The sequence below is a fragment of the Schistocerca serialis genome, chromosome 6 (genome assembly GCF_023864345.2).
Source record: "Schistocerca serialis cubense isolate TAMUIC-IGC-003099 chromosome 6, iqSchSeri2.2, whole genome shotgun sequence".
NCBI classification, from domain to species: Eukaryota; Metazoa; Arthropoda; class Insecta; order Orthoptera; family Acrididae; genus Schistocerca; species Schistocerca serialis.
Window position 1 is genome coordinate 596,256,067 of NC_064643.1, and position 22,698 is coordinate 596,278,764.

Genomic DNA, 22,698 nt, shown 5'->3' on the forward strand with positions numbered 1-22,698 from the left:
CATTCTGCCCCAGGCATATTCGCTTTTATGTGCTATGATGGAGCATTTTTCATTCTGGTTCCCAACTTTTGCTCTACCATAATTTTCACGTTGGGCCGCGATAGCTTGGCAACCGAAGTAGATTTTTGCTGACTCGGGGGACCATTGATCTGGGATAGGTTTTTTTATTGTCTTTCGAAGCACATTGCTTGTATCATGGCAACTGATATACATTTCGCAAAACAGCAGAACGACCATTAACTACAAGTATTTGCCTACCGTCTTATTGAACCGATTCTCACAAACTTGAAAGATAGAAGTGGCCAGCGTAAAAAAAAAACCTCACAAAACATGTGGTATTTACACATAAAATCCGAACGAAGCTAGATTTTCGAAAGCAAGTTCTCAGTTTTATCGTAAGAAAGCATTTTTTATTTATCTGAATCACTTTAAACCGTTCCCACGCATTCGGTTCATGTAAGTGTGAATTTCACGCGCAACAGTTTACCTCGACTTCAAACCGTCGTATCTCGACAACGGGAAAAGAGTATTGGATAAAAAAAAAAGTTTTGAGTGTATCCATTTATCTATCTTAGCGCAAAGTTTGAACTAATTACGACAAGTTTAAAGTATAGAAGTGGCGCGGTTCAAAAACCTCCCAGAAAAAAAGTATTTTTTGCATGTAACATTCGAACAGTGTACATACAAATGATGCCATTAGCTGAGTGTTAATTTCAGCCTCGTTAACATCATTCGCAAAAGAAATTAACTGATTTTCAAGTTTGCCTGGGTTAAAGTACTGTAGACACACGTTCGAATGGCCGCTGGTCCGGGCTAAACCAAAAACTTATTAGCCCATGTTTCTAGCTCCAGTGGGAACCAAGCACGAAGATCTACCCATACAGCGGTTCTGCGCAAAACGTTCTCAAACATATTTAACTAGTTAACGAAATAATCCTTACTGTGCACACCTTGAAATATTTTGCATGTATTTGCACAGTTCGCGCACATCAAATCACAATGACGCAAGCCGACATAAATTGCATTACAAATAGAAGTGGGTGTCAGAACACTTCGCTGTGAATGTAAGTCAATAAAATATTATTTCAGAGTTTCTTAACTGAAAATTCGGAAGTTCAGTCATAACGCAGATGACAATAAAAGTGAAATTAGTTGGTTTTAGTACTGAAGCAGTTCACGTGACGTGTAGCTGTCAAGTAGCTTACAGTGCAGCCAACATACTCCAGTACATTTAGCTCAAAAGGCCTCTGTGTATAGCAGAAGTTCGAATGTATCACGTTGGCAATCGTAATCTTCGATTTTAAAGTATCATGGTGGGTTGGTCCTGTGTGTTGCGTAGTTGCATCAGAATTGCTGACGGCGTGTGAGGTATATAAAGCTTCGCAGACGCAGTGGCTGTATCTGTTTAGTTGTAACCTGTGCGCAGAAGATTACTTCGTAACGCTGCGTTCTTGCTGTCGCTACTAACGTAAGTAAAGTGCAACAGCAGTTAAAATTTGTAAATCAATGATTTCTTCTGACGTTTCAGAAAACAGAGTCGTAATAGTTCGTAGTTTTCGTGTCATGAGAAACTCGCATTTGTGCCTTAAGATCAGAATCGTCTTTCCTCACAACTTCACTGCACTTTTTTTAAATTAATATTACAATATATTCTAATGACAACGTGTAATGCGCGTCTGTTGGGTCTACGAGAAATGTAATTGTTGGGCAGCCACGAATTATTGACTTTATCATATTTTAAGTCTTGGATCACAATGTTTGTTTGTAATCAGGTTAGTAATTTCGTTAGGTAACGACCATCTTCAGACCTAAGTAAAACCTTGTTGCATTAGTTCACGCAGTTTATACATATACTATACGTCAAGGAGAGCTGCTGAGCCTCTGTTCATGAACAGTATGTACGCTCCAGTGGTGCACTTTACATACCATAGTTTTATTTGTTTGACGAATCCGAAATGGCTGATGATTTTACTGCAGTATCACATGTAAGGCCTGATACGTGTAGAGCAACATGTTTCTACTCAGATCTGAAGATGGTCATTACCGGCCAAAATTAATAACCTGATTACAAATAAAAATTGTGATCCAAGACTGGAACTGTAGTATTTTCCTGCATCACTGAAAACTTTTTCTTAACTGTGTCATAACTACAAGTTATTGAATTCTAAACAAACCAATTTCAGTAGAATGAAAGAATGCATAATGTTCGGTAGATTGAAATGTATCGTACAACGTCACGACGTTGATGTAAAGCCCTGACTGTAACTTTAGTAAGGGTTAATAGTTGCTGAAAGTTGCCCAAACGATACCTACAGGATATTAGAGTTTTAAGAATTTTCTAATCGCATTTAGAAGATAAAATATGTGTTATCTTTCAGGGAATAAAGAGGGACGAGAATAATTGCAAATTACATGATATTTGTCTTCATACACCCAATGAAACTTCCACAACCATCGTCAGTCATTTGACATCTGCCACTGGAAGATGACGTCTGCTTTACCATACATTACAGTATTTAACTTCACGCAGTCATGCGGTTCCCACAGATTTTCTGTTGTCACGTAACCACATCAATTTCGTCGCTTTCTTGGTCTGCACCTCCCCCGAAATCCTGTGAAGAACTAGCGCTACTTCCTCTACGCGACCTTGGCACTTACATTTCGGTTTCATTGTACTCGTAATTGCTTTTTCCACTTCAAAGTATTCCTTGTTTCGTTTCTTTCCTTGCCTGTCGTAGTAATCACTAACATATATTTTTCCAATGTCTACTCCAGAATTGTTTCTTTAAGTCAGACCTGGTGAACTCTTTTTGGACACATCAGAAGTGGTGTTTTGAAAACTTGTTTAGTTTACCAAAAACAAACAAGACCATATTTACTCATTTTCTTGTTCTGGCCATTCAGTCATTGCCTTAAACTAACCTAAATACAAAAACTCGTAAATACATTCCATGAATTCTTTATAATTTGTCCTTTTTTCTTTTCAGTGTGCTGCCTATAGATTGTTAGTTCAATTGAGTTTGATTTTCCAGGCCTACTTTCAAGCTTACACCCAAAGTCTGTGAGTTTAGCTGCACTGTGTGTGTGTGTGTGTGTGTGTGTGTGTGTGTGTGTGTGTGTGTGGAGGTTGCATTAGTGATCAGTGACTTAACCCAATATTGCTCTGTTCACTTATTTTGTTCATGATTTGCAAATTATTCATTTTCCTGTGCTGGCTTCTAATGCCACTTTGTTACTTTGGTTGATTAAGATCCAAGTTTCTTTTCTGTACACTCAATGATAACATTGTCTGTAATTCTTTTTGTCTTGGCTGTTTTCTTTCTTGAGAAGTGGAGGTTACAACATTGTTCGAGGAATGCACACACATTATAAATTATTTTGTAAGGTACTTTACTTTTACTTTGCCCTAAAATGTAACTACTTTTATTGAAACACTGTCTCAAGGTAATTTTCTGTCTGTACATCTTGAATGGCTTCATACACCTCATTCGGCATTCTCAGTTGCAGTGTGATAGTGTCTACCCTCAAGAGCTTGATTGTAGTGGCAGGCCTGTAGTGTAGTTGGTTTTGAATTGGCGAAGGGAGGTTGCAGAAACAGATTGACTTTTAAAATAGCCTATACCAAAACCTATATTTGCTCCATATTTAACACACTTCGCATAAAAAAGTAAAACTGCAAAGTAGGCCTAAATGCAGAAAAACTGTGTTATTTAATAGAGAAATCTGAAACAAATAATTTGATTTTCAAATTTTTTGAGTGTTTGATTTTTATACTATGTGTTAAGTTATATTCATTTAACCATTTATTTAATAATATAAAATGACAATGTAAACAATAATAATAGTAACAGTAATAATAATAATAATTATTATTATTAAAGAGTGAATACCCCTGTGGGTATAATGAAATGTCAAGCTGGGTTATGTAGAGCAGTGCACAGATAGTAGAACTTCTATGCTCTAGTCACCTGCACAGATTTGCTCTGTTCCCAGACAAAAGAAAATACTCTGTAGTGAAACCACTTTATAAGAATAGTAAAAAGAGATAATGTAAACAGTGACAGGAAATTTTCTTTGGTACCAGTGTTTTCAGAAGTTTTTGATGATCTAGCAGTGTAGTGGAGGGTAGTGTACACAATTTGCTTCCAGACTCATATTTCAGCTTTGAGAGTGTAGCATCCACTTATGACACAATGTATTCTTTTGTGTGTGTGTGTGTGTGTGTGTGTGAGAGAGAGAGAGAGAGAGAGAGAGAGAGAGAGAGAAAGAGAGAGAGAGAGAGAGTGGAGCACTGATACGGCTTTACTATAAGTAGACAACAGTAGGTATTTTCTTTGATTTAACAAAAGTAATTAATGTGTGTACCAAGCAATCTATGTAACATAATGGGATTAGGGAAAAATTGGACAGCCATTCACATCGTATCTGGAAAATAGGAAGCAGGATGTTATCCTCCAGCATGAACCAAAGAGATTTGGTTCGGACTGAGGTCTGGTAAATTTGGGTGGGAGCACAGGGTTTTGCTGTGGGCCCATTGTTCTTGATATAGGCCTATATGAATGATGTTTCACTAAACATGACAGGTGATGAAATTTTCTCCCTACAGGTGGTATAGTGTTATTGTGATAATTTTGAAAGATGTGAAACATAATTCAATTCAGTTTCTTTTTACATGCGTTAACAATACGTGTTGTATGGATGTAGTCAATTCATAGCCAAGGCTCATTACAATAAAATTTCTTGTATTTAAGTTGTTTACTATCTTACATAGAAATACAGTCATGTTACATCAGTATATGTAAATAATTTTACTTTGTCATATTCAGATACAGCTTTTATAAAAGCTATGCATTATTAAAATTGTTTTAGTTCTACCTCAGATTTATGATATTCTTTAATTTTCTTTATTTTAATAGGCATTGTGCTAAAAAGTATTTTTGGTTGATAATGTACACTTCTTTGTAAAGTGCTTTTTTGTGGGTGCCTCTGTGGAAGTCATCTCTGTTTCTTGTTTTGTAGTTATGAACCTGATGAATATTGCTGTTGAGCTTTCAGAAAGCACACACATTCATAAATGTGTAAGCCAGAAAGTGTCTTTACTTTAAATTCCTTAAATATTTCGCTGCATGGCTCTCTGCTGTGAACTTCTTTCATTATTCTGACAGCCCTTTTGTGGAGTTTGAAAGTTGGTTTTGCCACCCCTGTATTTGCCTAAAGGTCACACCATATCTAAGCAAGCTGTGCATACAAGCATATTAGGCACACAACAGCTGCAGCAGTTCCAAAGCATTCTTAGAATGTAACAGCATTTACTTAGTTTTTTATTCAGATATTGTAGATGCTTCAGCCAAGTAAGTGCTCATCAATCCATCTGCCTAGAAATTTTGTGGAGCAAGCTGGTGCAATAACACACTTACCTAACTCAGCTTGTATGCTCTTTATGTCTTTACTTCTTGACAATAGAATATAATCAGTTTGAGAAAAAAAAAATCTACTCACCAAGTGGCAGCAGGGGAACAAACATAGAAAAAAGGTTTCACATGTGTAAGCTTTCGGAGCTTTCTTCTGCTGGAAGAAAGAGCCACTGGCCACTATCTCTCCAGTTACATTATAGCTTTGCTTTCAGTATTACTGATATTCATCCATACTGTTTTTTCCTTATTTATGGTCAACACAATATCCCTAAATCATTTTCCTGCCGTATTTATTGTCTTTGAGACATGGTGATATAGCTAATAGGCTCGCAGCAACAACATATGGGTTTCAGAGAACAGGTTCATACTAAAGTGCAACAAAACACAATGTAAACTGTTTCTGACACTGGCATCATTATTGTCCCAATGTGATCAGTTAGTAAAGAAGTCAACCATTTTAAATTCTTAAAACCGAGAACAGATGAAAATCTTTCTTGTAAGTATTGCATTAAAGATCATATGCTTTTTTACTTTGCTCACTTTAACTCTATTATCTCATAAGGTGTCATATTTTAGAGCAGCTCTGTACACGCACCAAGAGTATTTTAGCTCAGTAAAGGACAGGCATTGTGGTCGGCAGAGTCAATTCATGATCATTGTGGAGGCCATTTCTCAGGTGTCTCAGAATTTGTACTATATCATCTGTGTAAATATATTCCAAGGGTTTGTTGTTGACAATATTGACTCATTCAGGAGAAACTGTGACATTCATTCAGTGAACACTAGATGTAGATTCAATACACACTTCGATAACACTTTTGTAAGTATTGATTAGGAAGGTGTGCTTTTTTCAGCAGATTTCCTTTTCGGTAGGCTGCCAGAGTAGAGCAGTCATCTTCAAATATTCAGATACAGTTCAGAAGTTTTCTGTTTAGTCACTTACAGCTGTTATTTATTTATTGCAATGAAAATTAATTTCCTTTTAGCTATATTTGATTTTGACATTTATTTCACATTTGTGTAATCAATTTCTAGACAGTATTGTCTTCAGATGGATTGTACATAAATGAAATAAACATCAAAATAAAGTAGAAAATGCTAATTTCAAACATTTCCTCATTGCTGATGCCTCCCATTCTATTCAGGAGTTTCTTACAGTAACTGAGAAAATTTTCTCTGTACTGTGTTGTTTATTTGCATACTCACAATTTTTATGCTTTGTTCTTTTGTTTATAAATTTTCTAACCTTCATTTTGTAAACTAAATACTGACAAGTAGCTGTAGCTCACATGGCCCCTTGGAACCTGATAAATGAATAAATATGTGAACTAACAGTAATGCAAAGAGTTGGAGGGTAGGGAATAACTTAAATCTTATTAGCAACACTTCCTGAATATCATTATTTTCTCAATTGAACATCTGTGAGTTTGGTCTGTAAGAAGTCTTAAAATACTGTTGCAATTTTCTTTACTTTGTTAGCTACAGTTTAGTTCTGCATATTATTTTGTGCACCTACTACAATTTGCTACTAACGTTTGCTTATCTGCAATACTTGTCACGTTGCATTTGAAACTTTCTTTTCTATGGTTTACAGTGTGCCTGCAGCATAGTAAGCAGTTGTGATACATTTGTTAAGTTTTGTTCGATTTATTCATGTCTGTAGCCTATAGTCTTTATTTTATTAACTCTGTAAACTTGTTACGTAATGTAATCTGGCATACCTCTGTGCCATTACATAAATTCTCATAATCTACTTTTTTTTCACCCAGTAGCTTTTTATCTATTTTACTTTTCCTCTTGATTGTCAGTAATCAGCTGTACTGTAAAGTAGTATGGGACATGGGACTGTCAAATCCTGCATATATATATATATATATATCTCTCTCTCTCTCTCTCTCTCTCTCTCTCTCTCTCCCCCCCCCCTCCTCTCCCTTTTCTTCTTCTTATGTATATAATTTAATTTTTAGTTCCATTTCGCCCTTTTGAAGTCCTTTCTCCATATGAACAAGAACTATAGTATTTCTCCAACACCCACATGGATTTAAAACTTCCTTGTAGATTAAAAGTTTGTGAGCTGGACTAGAACTTGAAACCAGAACCTTTGCCCGTTGCGGGATATTGCTCTACCGACTGACTAGCCATGTACAACCCACAGCTTTACTTCTGACAGTGAGAGCTATGGTGACAGTTCATGAGTCGTGCATGGATAGCTCAACTGGTAGAGCAGCTAACTGTGAGAGACAAAGGTACTGTGTTCAAGTCCTGGTCTGGCACACAGTTTTAATCTGCCAGAAAATTTCTAATCAGTACATGCTCTGTTGCAGAGTGATAATTCATTCTGAATGCACACAAATTATTCCCACACAACATTCACCCAGACATGTTGGCTGCATTCAGATATCCCATTTTACATGGCAAAGCAGATGACAGTGCCTGCTAGAGTAAATGAATAATGATTTTAAAAACAAGAAGAGACTGTTGGTATGAGACAGCGTAGCAGTAGCGTGGTCGTTAAATTGGAGAACTTGAATGTGGTTAGCAATCTCTGGTGAACCTATCCATCTATATACACACAGATTTCACCATTTAATATAAGATTATAGAGAAATAGATGTATATTCATTGTATAGTATTTGAGATCTTAGGTTAGAATTATTCTGATGCAGCTCATGTGTGGATAACATGCAAACTGACACTATTATTAAATGCTTTTGCAGTAAGCAGACTTTTATCAGAGAGAAGCAAAGATGGCAGAATCAATGAGCATATCGTACAAAGTGTATCTGGAAGATGGTACAGACACTACCGAAGTACGACGTTTTGGGATTGATCGCAGTCTTGCTTTCAAGTTCAATTTCCTAAGAGAGAAACTCCAGAAAGTATTCCCATCACTGCAGAATAGGAACTTTTATGTTTCCTGGAAAGGTAAAATCACAAATTCCTCACTTCTATTAAAGTTTGAATTTTTAATTAATACTTCATTAGAAACCTTAAAACAACATATTAATAGGGTTGGTTTTTACCCAACAGATCAGGAAGGTGACATAATTACAATATCATCTGATGAGGAACTCACATTAGCACTGAGTGAGATGAATACAGACGTAAGAAAGTTGTATGTTGCTGTCAAACCTGAAGAAACTTTAGCTCCCGATGCAGAAATGCCTGAAATGGGACGACCAATAGATGGTAAGATCTTGTCAGATCTCTATCTTTCTCTCTTTTTCTTTTCAAATTGATGTTTGCAGTTATAATTATTATCCATAATGACACAGTGTTGCTTTTGTTTTAAGGTCCTGCAGTTCACGAGGGAGTGACCTGCGATGGCTGCAACAAGCTGATTGTTGGTTTCAGATACAAGTGTGCTGTTTGTCCTGATTTTGACCTCTGCTCTACATGTGAAGGCTTTGGAATGCACGATGAACATTTCATGATACGTATTTCAAAACCAATTAAGTGGGTATGTGAGATTGTATAATTGCTTTTATGATTGTGTTTCTTTTTGTGTGTTTGCATGGGAGGGGGGTCTCATATAAGTTATAGTCTATAGTAAATGTCTTCATGCCTTGCTGTAAAACAGTGTATTTAGAGGTAACAGACTTGTGATCCACACACTGATGACTCTTAATGGTGTCAGGTATTTGTCAACTTTCATATATTGCATTGAAGAAAATTTGAAGATTTTTAGGTATTGTGGTGGGAGCAAACAAATGTAGAAATGTCAAACATTCATTTATAAAATAAAATAGTACGCTAATTTCTCATGCAAAGTTCTTTTGTATGTGTTCCAGCGTTCAACTTACAGCCGACGTTTGGCACATCATATGGCCAAGTGGTCTCGCCAGTCTGAAACTCATAGGCATCACCACCAGCGTCGCACAAACAATGTGAAAGGTGTTAATGAAAGCAATGTGCAGTGCCCATACAGAAGGTCCTACAGTGAACATCCTGGTTGGTTGGAATATCTCTGCAGCCAGCTAGGTGAATGGGTCAATCTTCCAGGAGAGGTTGAAATTCCTCCAAAGGCAGGCAATACTGCTACTACCACTGAAAATACTACACCAAAACCTTCAACTTCAAGTGCAGCAGAGTGCACAGAAGGTCCGCAGGGAACAGCAACACAAAGGAATTCTAATCAGCAGAGAGATACAACTTATTTACAGAATGTGGGTGAGACTGTTGCAGCACTGCTTAGTCCACTGGGTGAGTTTATATTGTTTTCCTTGATTGTATATTTTCTAACCATATAATAGGGAAAATATCAGTTCACTATCAAATGTGCAATAAAGTATAAGAATGTGTTATGAAAACACAAACAGCAGCATTGAAGTAGTAATGATGAGCAATAGATAGAGTATTGGAAGCATAATTTCTTTGTTCCAATGTGATGTAGTTATTGGTGAGACTAGTTTTGAAAATTATGTAAACTCACACAAAAATATTTAACACTATAATAAAACATTGAAAAACAATTTTTCCGTACTTATGTAGTAATATTTTTGCTTGGCTTACACTTCTTTCTAGCACAGTTGAATTAATATTAGTTGTATAAGTGCAAATAATCAGTTTTTGAAAACGTAATGGGATAGATAGAAAATCTACTCACCAATTGGCAGCAGGAGGAGACTCGTACAAAGGAACTGAAATTTCAGTCAAGAAGAAATTCAGCCTTCAATTGGAAGGTAAAATTTCTTTAGTTTACGTAGGTTTTGATGCCAATAATGGTATCTTCTTCAGAACAAAAATTAAATTATTTTGAGGGCCAAACATTGGCCATGTCACAAATCTGTTCTGAAGAAGATACCATTATTGGCATGGAAACCTAGGTAAACTAAAAAAAAAAATTACCTTGCAATTGAAGGCTGAATTTCTTATTGTCTGAACAATTCACGGTTGCTGAAGTGCTGCATTATGTTAGAGATTTGTACTGAAATTTGCAAGCTTTTGGAGCCAGTGGCTCTTTCTGTCAGAATTGGGGAGCAGGGAAAAAATAGACAAGTTAGAAAATGAAAGCTACTATAGAAAACTAAAGGGAATGAAAAAACTTAAGTAAATTAAGGCCAGGTTTAGGGCGAGACTGAAGAACATGTTGTAGTGCCAGTTCCTACCTGCGAGGTTCTGAGAAACTGGTGACTGGGGGGAAGAATTCAGATGGTGTGTGTGTGTGTGTCTGTGGTGAAATAGGTGTGAGATTATGACAGTCATGTTGTAGAGCATTTTCTGCAACACAGTTTTGTGCGCTGCCAGTATACATCCTCTGCCTATGCCTATTCATCCTAGTTTTTATGGAATGAAAAGCTGGGAGTTCTGCTGAGGACATTAGGGTCATATTGTAGGGACCAGGGAAGGACTCTGAAGCAATGCTGCATGTTGGGAATGTGGTTGGAACTGTTCCAGACAGGGTTCAGTGTTAGGTTTGCTGTTGGAAAGGTATTGTTACTGGGTCACAAAACATATATTTCCACTTGACATTGTGTGTGAAGGAAAATAGGTCCTTCACCAAAGCTGCATGTTTAAATGCAGATTTAGAGCTGAAAGACCCTTGGATAATACAGATAGGAGGGTTGAGAACACTGTACTGTTGTGACTTGTTCTTGTGGTATTGAGTTGTTATTGCTCTGGGAGGCAGTGGTAAAAGCTGGAGGATGTTAAGAGGGTTGGTCAAACTGGTTCGTAGGAGAGGAGTGGTGGTTGATGGTGTGGCTGTTTAGATAGCTGGAGAGGGACTGGAAGGGGAAAACAATTGTTGTTGTGGTTTAGAAGAAGGTGAAGTCCGGTCTGTCGTTGCAGTTTGAAGTTGGCTTGGTGGGTGATACCATCCAAGGAAACATGAGTCAGATAACTGCAGGATTTTGTGAAGTGGAAATTGGTTGACGAGCCACATGGGTCACAGATTAGGTGGGGAAGTGCAAAAGATTGCTGTATTTGAGGCTGTAAAAGGGTTTAAAGTAGGATTGCATCCAGAAACAGGGACCTTCAGTGTTAGGCCTTTGGGGTTAACTCCCATGGACAAGCAGGTTTCAAGAAACAGAATATAGGACCTTAGTTTTGTTGCTGTTTTTGAAAGGACCAAATGTAATATGTGATGAGATTTGTTGTGACAAGAGAGGATGGTTTGTAGTGTTAAGGGATGGTGGGAAAGGCAAAAAAGAAGCTGGGGGGGGGGGGAGTAAGAAAAACATGATAAAAAGAGCGGTGAGATCAGAAAAATTCATACGAGAATCATGCGAACAGACTTAACAAGGGGTAATAAATGGGTGAGAATTTCTCCTCTTCCTTCCCCTTCAATCCTTCTGCCATGAGAAGGAGTCACTGGCTCTAAAGGCTTTCAGATCTCAATAACTTTATAAGTGTTCCCTCCTGCCATCACATAATATTAGTTATTGTATCATTCAGATTTCTTTTACCAAATTCATGTTGAATTCTTTGATCAGTGATGTTTCCCTTTCTGCAGTAATCCAGTTTTTACCAGATATTGGTGTGAGCCAGAGATGTTAAGCTGACAGTGATAAGCTCTGCCAATTCACTAATACTTACTGTCCATGCTTCAGCGAGTTTTTCTGTGATGAGAGACTAGAAACCATCACGTTCCTTGCATAAAGCAAGTGTTCCCATTCCCTTATAGTGATCTCAGTTTGGATTTTCTGTGGCTGCTGCAATTTTTTTGGGTTAATTCCAGGAGATTCTATTTTGGAAAGAACCCAATCAGTTCACTCTCCCTTCTTGTGCAATCAGTTTGATGTTAACATTGATCATGAGTAAAAATTGTTCTCACCCAGTCTTTTATTTAGTTAATCAGTACCAACTTCTTGTTCTATTGTTGATCATTTATTTCTGCTCCCATATTTTGCACACACCAGTGAAATCTAACAGTGGTCAGAATGGGATGACCTCTTCTAGTAGTGGCTCTGCAAAGAAAGTTACCGAAACAGGTGCTTGACTGAACAGATAAGCAGCAGTAGTGTCAGTAGGCAGTGTTCAAATCTAGTGGCAGTGTCCATGAACTATTGCAGCACAGTACAGAGAGGGATCTAGCTTGCTTCCATATGTTGTGTGGTATTAAAGTGGATAAGAGAGCTGCAGTTAGAAAGGCAACAGCAAAAAATTATGGTGGTTTGCAAAAATTCATTGCAAAGAACCAAACCATGTTTGTAAATGAATGGAATGAGAGAGGACTGGATGTGAAATTCCTCTATATCCACTCTTACAGTTTTCTGTAAATTACTTCACTCCCATCTTATCTTTTCTAACGATTTTAGCTTTAGTTCTTTCTGTCATCATAACCTTGAAGGAATTACATTTAACATTATGGTAATTCAGTTGTTCTAAGTAAATGAGAATGAGAGTAAGTATGGAACGTTTACCCATTTGCTACCGTGTGTGGTGTAAGAATGTGGAAAGTGTCTTCTTTGCTGTTATCCATTCTAAATTCCCAACATTGCTGAAGTGGTAATCCACAGGGCTTTCCTTTGCCAGCATTATCATCAAGGTCTGCATCTTCATGTCAAGAAGTCTAAAAGATTGCTCTGAGGCATTGTATCCTGTCATTTCTATTATCTATACTTCTATAGCACCTCCCCAATTGAATGTAGCCCTGTTGAATGAGAAAGTAGTATCTGAGGAGGAATTATTGTAAGCAAAATGACATGTACAGTAACAGTTAACAGTATCGATTTCTGTAATACACATGTAAAAGAATCAATGTAGTTTTCTATTTTTGGGTCCTTTCTCAGTTTTGTAAGGAAGCTTGTTTTTGTGATGGGGTTGTGAAAACTGTACAGATTGATATCTTATTTTCTGTACTACAAAATTCAAGTTTGATCGCATTTCATTGTGATTTTAATCTTACTGAACTAAAAATAAGCAGGGCAGCTAGGTTTTAAAATTCCTCATTTGGACTTGCTGTTCTTGCATTTGCAATGCTTGCAGTTCAAATTATGACAAGTGGACATTGTATCCAATAATTTTATAACTCAGTTAAATCGTTACTATAGATGCAGTTACTTGAAATTACTTTTTACCATGGTTTGTCCAAGGTACTCGAATTTTGGTGTGGTCTTCATTCCTGGAGAATCAGGAAAGTGCTAACCAAGTCCAACAAAGCTGTGCGTAGTAAACCTCTATTCATACAGAATTTGATTGTAATAATCTTTAAACTTAATGCACAACAAAATATATAAAAAATCTATAATTTAGTTTGTTGATTTCCTTGTTTTTGAACAGGAATAGATGTTAAAACCTCTATTCATACAGAATTTGATTGTAATAATCTTTAAACTTAATGCACAACAAAATATATCAAAAATCTATAATTTAGTTTGTTGATTTCCTTGTTTTTGAACAGGAATAGACGTTGAGATCCAGGTTAAGGACAAGAACCAGAAGCAGACAGGTGAAAAGCAGGATACACCCCAGGGTGCAGCTCAGGCCAAGGAAGCGGAGAAAACTGCACAGGCCAAGGAAGCAGAGAAGAATGTCCAGTCTGGGGTGGCAGAAATGGCAGAGGCGGCTTCAGTGTCAGAGCCTATGGAAGTGAGTCCAGAGACTCCATCAGCCCCACCAGAACAACATTCTAGTGAATCAGAAGAGTGGACTGTCCTCATACCAGGTAAAACAGTCTCAGCAAAGTTCATTCTTGTTTGAGTGATTTGTCAGCCAACAACAACACTTTCAGTGTTGAAACACTTTGTCTCTAATTTATGTTTCATTTCCTTTTATTCTCTCTCTCTCTCTAGCCTCTTCATAATTCATGTTACTATTTTGCTATTTTGGTGTTTGGTTAGTGTAGGTAAGAGGCCGTCATCAACCTGTTGCTTGATTTGGACATCACAGTGCTTTCAAGGTGTGGTTGTGTTGGAAGTAGTGTTCTCTTGTCTTCCTTCAACCTTTGAACTGACTACTTAGCCATTATAAAGAGACCTACAGTTAAAAGTGGACTCCGAATCGTATTGTGTCATGAAATGTTGAGTGGCAGGTAGAAGCTATAGGTCTATAACTGACTCAGCATAACAAAGTGATTGACAGGTGCGGACTTGTCAGTTTGCTGTTGCGTGCACATGTAATATTGCTTTGGCAGCAACAGCTGTGAGAATCAGTTCTCAGTCTGTTCACATTTCCTTTAACATGTAGTATAGAGTTCACTTGGCAATATCATAACAGCTCTCACTTCTTACTCACTTGTGCTGCAAGATCTGGATATTCTTTATCATAAACCAAAATTAAATCAGTATCGGGAAACAGAACACTGGACTGAGACAAACTACAACAGTTTAGTTAGAAGCTGCAGTTGTTGTATGCAGCTGAGTGTGGTTACGGGCATGTGAGGCAACAGAGTGATAGGACAACCATGCACAGAACAAAAGATGCTACTTGGCTCATTCTGTGGTCAGCTGTGACTTTGGTAGGTGTACTGAAAACAAGTAACTGTCAATCACTTTGTTATACTGATCTGGCTATAACCCCAAAACTTTAGATTGTAGTATGGAACTTAACCATTGAGATATTGGGCTAGTTTAAATGTCCTTTAATTCCTTTGTTAACATATAAAGTTCTTCCTTTTATATTTAAGCCTAACACATTTTATGTAAAAAAAATTTTTAATAAGGCTAAATGGAAAAAAAAATAATAATTGTGAGGTGTCACAGCAACTCGTGTGTATCTGATTTTATTACAATCTAAGAAATCCTGTAGTGCTTCTATAGGACAATGTAATCTGCTCTCTCAAAGCCACTCATTGCTTTCCTACAACATTGTGTTCATTACACAAATAATACAGTAAGTTTCTTGTGGTATTTTTCTCTTGCAGGCTGACTTACTCAGATAAAAATGGTCTTCAGTTAGCAAATTATTGTACTTTGGTTGATTTAAATTTTAAGTTGAATATTGCTATTTGCTAACGACATGTCAGCATTCCTGATGGGTATTGTATTAGTATTTATAATTCGCCCACAATATGTTAGAAATAGATAATAATGTTTTTATAACTTTCTTCATTGGCAGTCAGAAGAGGGATTTTGTTGGCATATTGTTATGTTTCCTTTAGTTGATACTATATGGCTATTAATTTAGTTTTTTTGCAGTTTTTGAACTAACAAAAATAATTATAAGTTCTTATTTCTGAATTTGCGTACACATCTTTTGTAACTGTAACAGCAGTTCCAAACACATTCAGCAATTTTTATAAAGTCCAAAGAGCCCACTTGTGTGTCTGAATGTAGTTTCTTTTTTAAGAGAGAAGGAAGAATGCATGTATATGGAGGTGTAAAATGTGCTTAAGAAAAAGTTAGATGCACTGAGACGTTACACAAAGTGCAAACCTGCAATTTGTATAATTAGAAGCATTTCATGTCATAAACATAGCTTTAGAAAAATATCGGTTATGTTGCAATTTTCATGACTCAGGGTTCATGTAGCCTGTTGTGTGTCGTAATAATAGAATTATAAAATAAATAAAAATAAATGACTGAATAAAGTGCAAAGCTACGATGATTGGCACTTTAACAAAGATTACTCAAGATTCTAGTAAATCATGTGAAATATGGCAAGGAACTTTTTTTGCTTATCTCATGTACAGACCTTCCAAGGCAAAAATTTGTCATAGGTATTCATCACATTTTCCGTACTGCAATTGAGTAATCGTTCTCTAAGCTCTGGCAAGTTCACCAATCTGCTGTTAACAGTAATCAGAATGAGAAATATGGCTCCTGTGTTAATGATCTGGGATGTAGGACACAACAAAGGTAAAAATAAATAATAATGGCTGGGAGCTGATGAGGCTTGTCATTAGGGGAAACTGGAAAACTTGTGGAGAGCATGGATAGATGCTGTGCAATAATAAAATAAATATGGGACAGGGACATAGTGGAAAATTAATTACTTGGGAAAAAGTTATTAGGTCAATTATAAACCTCTATCTCCTTCCAGTGTGTCCGTTACATGTGTTAAAGAGATTTCAAACATCGAAGAAAAAATGCTTGAGATATTCAGCCATTCACTCGTCATAAAAATGACAAAATGTAGAAAAACAAGGAATTAAATATTCCAACAAAAAGGTTGAATGTCTTCTGAACATTGAAATCATTAGAGATCCAGCAAAAGACAGAGGGATAAATGTAGCAGCAAAAAGGTATCATGAAGCATAAGCTGGTATGCATATTTTGACAGCTAAAATAAAGTGGAGAAAATGTTTTAATGGTAAATCATTCTTTAAACTTTGAAAATTGGAAAGTAGCAGAAGCTAACTTGAGTGTTTGACAAGCCTGTTAACTGCATGTGAACGGGTAAATGTTGTAGAATGTTGTCATGGAAATAATCAAAAAAATGGCTCTGAGCACTATGGGACGTCACAGCTGTGGTCATCAGTCCCCTAGAACTTAGAACTACTTAAACCTAACTAACCTAAGGACATCACACACATCCATGCCCCAGGCAGGATTCGAACCTGCGACCGTAGCAGTCGCGCGGTTCCGGACTGCGCGCCTAGAACCGCTAGACCACCGCGGCCGGCTGGAAATAATCATGAGGATTAATAACAGAAAATGGAGTGTTTCCTTTAGATAAGAAAATACCTATGTCAACAAACTATTAAATACATTGTGAATGAGGACAGAATCAATAGCTAAATGTTCCTGTAGAAAAAAATGTGTATTGTAGACCTACCAGATTTAGCACGTGCAGAATTGAGAAGACTCTAGACAAATTCTTGTGTGAAAGTTTTCTTAAAAAATTTTAAGTCCTTTAATACCAAGGAACTTGAATATTTCTTCATCTTTCCTACAAACAAATCACATATGAATTGTAAGGCTTTAGCTATTACTAATCATAGCTAGTACAGAGGTACATGCAGTTGGTCTTCCCATCCCCCATCCACAAACAGAACAAAGGAAAAAATAAACAATTCTGGGTTAGAGTGAATAGTATGTTTTGTTATGCAGATGTAATTTATAGAATACTGACCAGTGGTAAATTTCTTAAATTATATTCAATGTGCCTTTGAAGCACATTTCTATGATGTAGCAGAAATGACGAATTTTAAATTATAAAGAAGATTGAATAGGTAACATATACAGGTGAATCTTTTGAAGAAAGGCAGAACTCAAGGTGTAAAGCAAAATCACGTGCTTATTACTATGTCTACACACACACGTGTGCGCACGCTCCGATGATACACCTCATAGAAAAATATTAGCTTCAAGATATGTGGATGATAAGACAATGTACTGGAAGATATTCAAACTATACAAAATGCAGGCTGAAACATCAACAAAGTTTACAAAGGAATTGCATATAATTTTGAGTAGTCCTGTGCACTATCACAAATGCCACCATTCTCTACAAAATTGGGTAGTCTCGTGTGTTTACAGTATTACAATTTTCTTGTTGAAAACCTTTTGATTCCATTGTTCAATTTTATTATGGATACAGATTATGAGGGTATGTTTCAATAAACATTGTGCTATGCTTTCAGATAATGTTGGATCTCCAAATCCTGTAGCCAGTAAAGCTGTTGACGAATTACTAAAGACTCTTGAGGAACCTTATTATTCTCCAATATACCCTAGAGTGGATGATGTGATTGCCAGAACACGTGAATTAGAACTTCAGTCCATTACAGGTACCTGTCACACTGCTACAGCATGCTGTTAGTTAGCATTCAGGAGTTCTAAATACAAACTGAATCCTTTGAGAGATGCACAACACAGGGTGTGGTTTTAAAAAAGAATATGAAATAAATTTATTTACAGAATGATATTTTCACTCTGCACCAGAGTGTGCACTGATGTGAAACTTCCTGGCACATTAAAACTATGTGCCAGACCGAAACTCCAATTCAGAACCATGCCTGCGAAAGGCAGAGGTCCCAAATTCGAGACTCTGTCCAGCACATAGTTCTTAATCTGCCAGGAAGTCTTAAATTGTTTATATCTCATTCATTTACATCTCATAAGATGCCACAAAAGAATATATTATTTTGCATTTGCCTAACTTTAAAATTATCTGTTGGTTCTTGACTTCAAACCTGAACCTTGTGTTGCTTGCAAATAGAAGAATGGTTGACTAGGGAACTGTTTGCTTAAACATTCAAACTGGCTGGAATTTAGATCTGGCTGGGTAACCTACATCCTGTATGTCAGACATTCCATGGGCTTGGACGTTCAAATTGCTCAATTTAGGTCTGACCTTTTTGGGTATCTACCTCCAAATTTCAGGTGTTCCCACAACAGATACAAAGCATTCAAAATGTTGCTGTGTGGCAATGAAAATGCAATGGAAAGTCCTTGGTTGAATAGAAACAATAAAAGTAACAACTCATTATGTAATCTTAAGCTTCGGCAAGACGGGGGCACTTGTTCTGTTTACTCTCAGTCCCTGGTGTGTTCGTTGCATTCAACCGGTCCTGCAGTTCATCCCACACTTTCACGGAGGATAACAATGTCACCAGCAAACCTTATCATCAATACCCTTCCACCCTGAATTTTAACCCCACCCCTGAACTTTCTTTTTATTTCTGTGATTGCTGCTTCTTTGTGTATATTGAACAGTTGGGATGAAACACTAGAACTTGTAATACACCCCTTCTAATCCAATAACTCATTCCTGGTCTTCTATACGTAGTATTCGCTCTTGGTTGTTGTACATACTGTCTTGCTCTATAGTTTACACCTATTTTCCTGAGAATTCGAACATCTTGCACCAGTTTACACCGCTGAATGTTTTTTCGAGGTCAGTAAATCTTACAAACGTGTCTTAATTTTTGTTATATCTTGCTTCCATTGTCGAGTGTAATTTCAGATATACCACCTTTGATTAATATACCCTGACCTGCATATACTGATTGCTAAAAATGTCAGAATACATAACTGAATTTCAAATGATCTGATAGACTTCTGTATGAAACCAGTCATTCTCAGCAAGTTTCCTCTCTTGCTTTCTCCTATGTATGAATTGTAAGAAATGTAAAAATTTTATTTTTGAAGTATCTAGCAGTTCTGATGAATTTATTCCAGAGTATAAAAAAATACGTTGATGAATTTATTCCAGCACACTGCTGCTATTATTTTTGAAAAATTTTTCTCACATAGTTACTGTTTGCATCAGCATTTTGCTAATTAATGTCTTCATATTTCTTTACAGATCCAAAAGTAGCAAAAACACTGAGGCAGCTACTAGCAATGGGATTCACAAATGAAGGAGGTTGGCTGACACAGTTGATTCAAATCAAGGATGGAAATATTGACAGAGTTTTGGATGTTCTGCTCCCTGTTAAGAAGTAGAGCTTCCAGAATAATTATGAGATTGAAATATTTGTAAATGTATGGTCTTATTGTAGAAAAAAAATTGTATGCTGTACTTTTATTATGCAGTTGATCATTTTAGTTTCCAAAATGATTTGTAAACACATCTGACATATGTTATCTAATGTTACTGAATGTTTTACTTACAAAACATATTGTATTATCATTCCTGACCTATTTTTAAGATACACTGTAACCATTTGCTACTTTACAGTGCTCCTAAGGATACTGCAAATAGGCTTATTCTGTTAACTCTTTAGTTACCAGTATGGTACCTAAAATGTTATTAATTCCATTAGTAACTACACCATATTGTAGTTCATTAACCCATATAGAGGACCCATCTGTGACGTGCAAGCAAATGCTCCTCGTAGGTGCTCCTTAGTTAATGGTAGTGTTAGTTCCTCAATTTGCACAAATTAAAAGTATGCTTCTTGTATGTATTATTATTATTGACTTGTTGATTTATAGTGTTGGCATATCTTTCTAAAGATGTTGCTTTTAATATAGACTGGTAGTATGTAAATATGGTACGTGACGGTATCTGATTGTCTTTCATTGGTTTAATTTCTATTACTGTAATTTCCAATTAGTAATGTATGAATCTTAAATACCAATAAATTCATTGTTTTCTGAATGGTTTTGCTGTAAACTTGTGTATCTGTGTAGTAGAATAATACACATTGAGATACAAGGAATATCAGCTTGTACACATCATGCAATTACTATGCTTTTGTTGTAGTAATGAACCGTATGTGCAAAAATTTTGGTTCAACTGAGGTCAGCACTGTAGAACAAAAACAGATTTAAAATTCAACAAATTGTCAAGTATGTAACAACATAATATTCACACTTCCAGGCATTGCATTGATGAGGAGATGCAGTGGAAAGGGGAGAGGGTGCAGCAGAAGTTACAGTGGTTAGTACAGTTTTATTCAGGGAGTCATGGTGCCATAATAGATTTTATAAAGAAGTATTTACTACCAAAATGTGATGTACTGACAGTGCACAATAATGCCACATCTGCATTCGTGTGATCATTCAATGTTATCACATTACTTTACTTTTTATGGGGAGAAATAGATGACTGAAGCACTGTGTAGCTTGATTATTAGCCCATAATATCCACCCTCACTTGTCACAGAACACAATATCCAGGGTTAGACACTGAATAAAGGGAGAAAACAGGCTAAGAAATGTGGCACACAAAAACCTTTTATGTTAGTGTTTTTTTTCCTAATTTACTATTAAATATTCAAAGTGAGCACTAGTTACATTTTCCCAGTTTGAGAAAGCCATTGAAATTAATACAGAATAAGTTGGTTTAGTATTGAACAGGTTGATATGTGATTAGCAGATCAAGAGAAGACATTATTTGCTTATGCAAAATTTTTTGCTTGTGTTTTATTACTTCGGTAGTTTTTGTGTGCTCCATTTATTGTCTTATGTTGAGGCCAGTTCAAATTTCCTATCCCTGTTTGTTGTGCCTAAATGTCACAAGCAGGATAACTATTATTCTTTTGATCATGTTATCAAATAATTGCTTACAGAAACTAGTATATGTGCAACTGCTATGAATTCAAACAATAGAAAATCCAGGGTGGAATAATGGCAATATTATGAAACGGATGGATTGCTACTGAGCCATATAGCAGAGATGTTGAGTCCTATACAGGTACAACAAAAAGACTAATAAACATGTAAGCTTTTCACAGTCTGTCTGCTGAAGTCAGACTGAGAGCAATTTGCACATGGGGGGAGAAGCAGTCTGTGTGATGGGGTAAAGGTAAGGAGGAGGGAGAGAGAGAGAGCAGGGTGCATGTGGGTGATTGTTAAAATGCTGTCTGTGCGACTGTACAGGGGCCAGGTGGAGAGAGGGTAGGGCAGTCGGGAGTTTAGACGGAGTGTTGGGCGGAGGGCAGAAAAGGGAAAAGTAACAAGACTATGGCTGTGCTTGCAGAATGAAAGGCTGTGTAGTGTTGGAGTGGGATCAGGGAAGGGGACAGGTTTGTGAAGGACAACAACTAATGAAGACTGAGGCAAGGAGGATTTTAAGAAATGTAGGATGTATTGCTGGGAGGGTTCCCATCTGCACAATTCAGAAACTGTGCTTCATTCTACGTGGGCATGAAAACCAACAAACTATCTGTACCCACATGAATGGCCACTGACAAATTGTGGCCACGAAAAAATGACCACTCAGTTCCTGAGCACACTCGCAACACAACATTCTTCATTTTAAAGACTGCTTCACAGCCTGTACCATCTGGATCCTTCCTACCAACATCAGCTTTTCAGAATTGTGCAGGTGGGAACTTTCACTGCAATATATTCGATGTTCCCGTAACCCTCCTGGCCTCAACATTCGTTAGTCATTGTCCTTCACCCACATATGCCCTTCCCTGTATCCACTCTGACATTACACAGCCTTCTATTCCACAAGCACACCCACAGTCATTTTGCTTCTCTTTTTCTGCCTCGCACCCCCCCTCCCCCCCCCATACCCTCCATCTAGCCTCCCAACTGCATCTAATTGTCCTACCCTCTCTCCGCCTCGTCCCTTTATGCTCCCGCAAGCAGCACTTTACCATTCCCCACCCTTACCTGGTCTCCCACCCTCTCCCTGCCCCAGCCTCCACCACTCAAGATTGCTTCTCCAATCATGCACTGTCGCTCGCAGTCTGGCCTTGGGTGCTAGAGATAGTGGCCATCTGTGTGAGCTGTTTGATCTCTCCCTCTCCCCCCTCCTTTCTCACCCCCCCCCCCTCCCTCCTCCCACATCCAACCCACTTCCTATTACTCACCTCACCACTCTTTTGTTGCCCAATTAGTTCAGTTTTTAACTGTCACTCCCAGGAAACATTACGCTAATACTGTGCAACACTGCCTTATAACCTTCATAATAATTTGGCAAGGAAGGCCCACAAGTATTTTGTTGGCAACTGAAGCCATTCATTGATGATAAACTACCAAATTAGGGAGGTATTGCT

General features: G+C 37.2%; 1 protein-coding gene across 2 annotated transcripts; it reads left to right on the forward strand.

Moving 5' to 3' along the window:
* The first annotated feature begins 1,297 nt into the window (after window positions 1-1,297).
* Window positions 1,298-20,345, forward strand: LOC126483735 (sequestosome-1). Of its 2 annotated transcripts, XM_050106850.1 has the most exons (8): window positions 1,300-1,468; window positions 8,132-8,339; window positions 8,445-8,603; window positions 8,708-8,874; window positions 9,206-9,617; window positions 13,759-14,022; window positions 17,881-18,027; window positions 19,548-20,345. In XM_050106850.1, exons 2-8 carry the CDS (start codon window positions 8,162-8,164, stop codon window positions 19,685-19,687), a joined length of 1,467 nt encoding a protein of 488 aa, XP_049962807.1. In that variant the 5' UTR covers window positions 1,300-1,468; window positions 8,132-8,161; the 3' UTR covers window positions 19,688-20,345. The 2 variants fall into 2 exon arrangements, with proteins under 2 accessions (XP_049962808.1, XP_049962807.1); XM_050106851.1 differs by lacking the exon at window positions 17,881-18,027 and having other exon boundaries at window positions 1,298-1,468.
* The last annotated feature ends 2,353 nt before the right edge of the window (window positions 20,346-22,698 follow it).

Bases quoted from the DNA above. Each gene is read 5' to 3' on its own strand.
- LOC126483735 (XM_050106850.1), top strand. From the start codon at position 8,162: ATGGCAGAATCAATGAGCATATCGTACAAAGTGTATCTGGAAGATGGT. The intron at 8,340-8,444 runs GTAAAATCACAA...TTTACCCAACAG, and splicing joins CTTTTATGTTTCCTGGAAAG to ATCAGGAAGGTGACATAATT. The intron at 8,604-8,707 runs GTAAGATCTTGT...TTTTGTTTTAAG, and splicing joins AATGGGACGACCAATAGATG to GTCCTGCAGTTCACGAGGGA.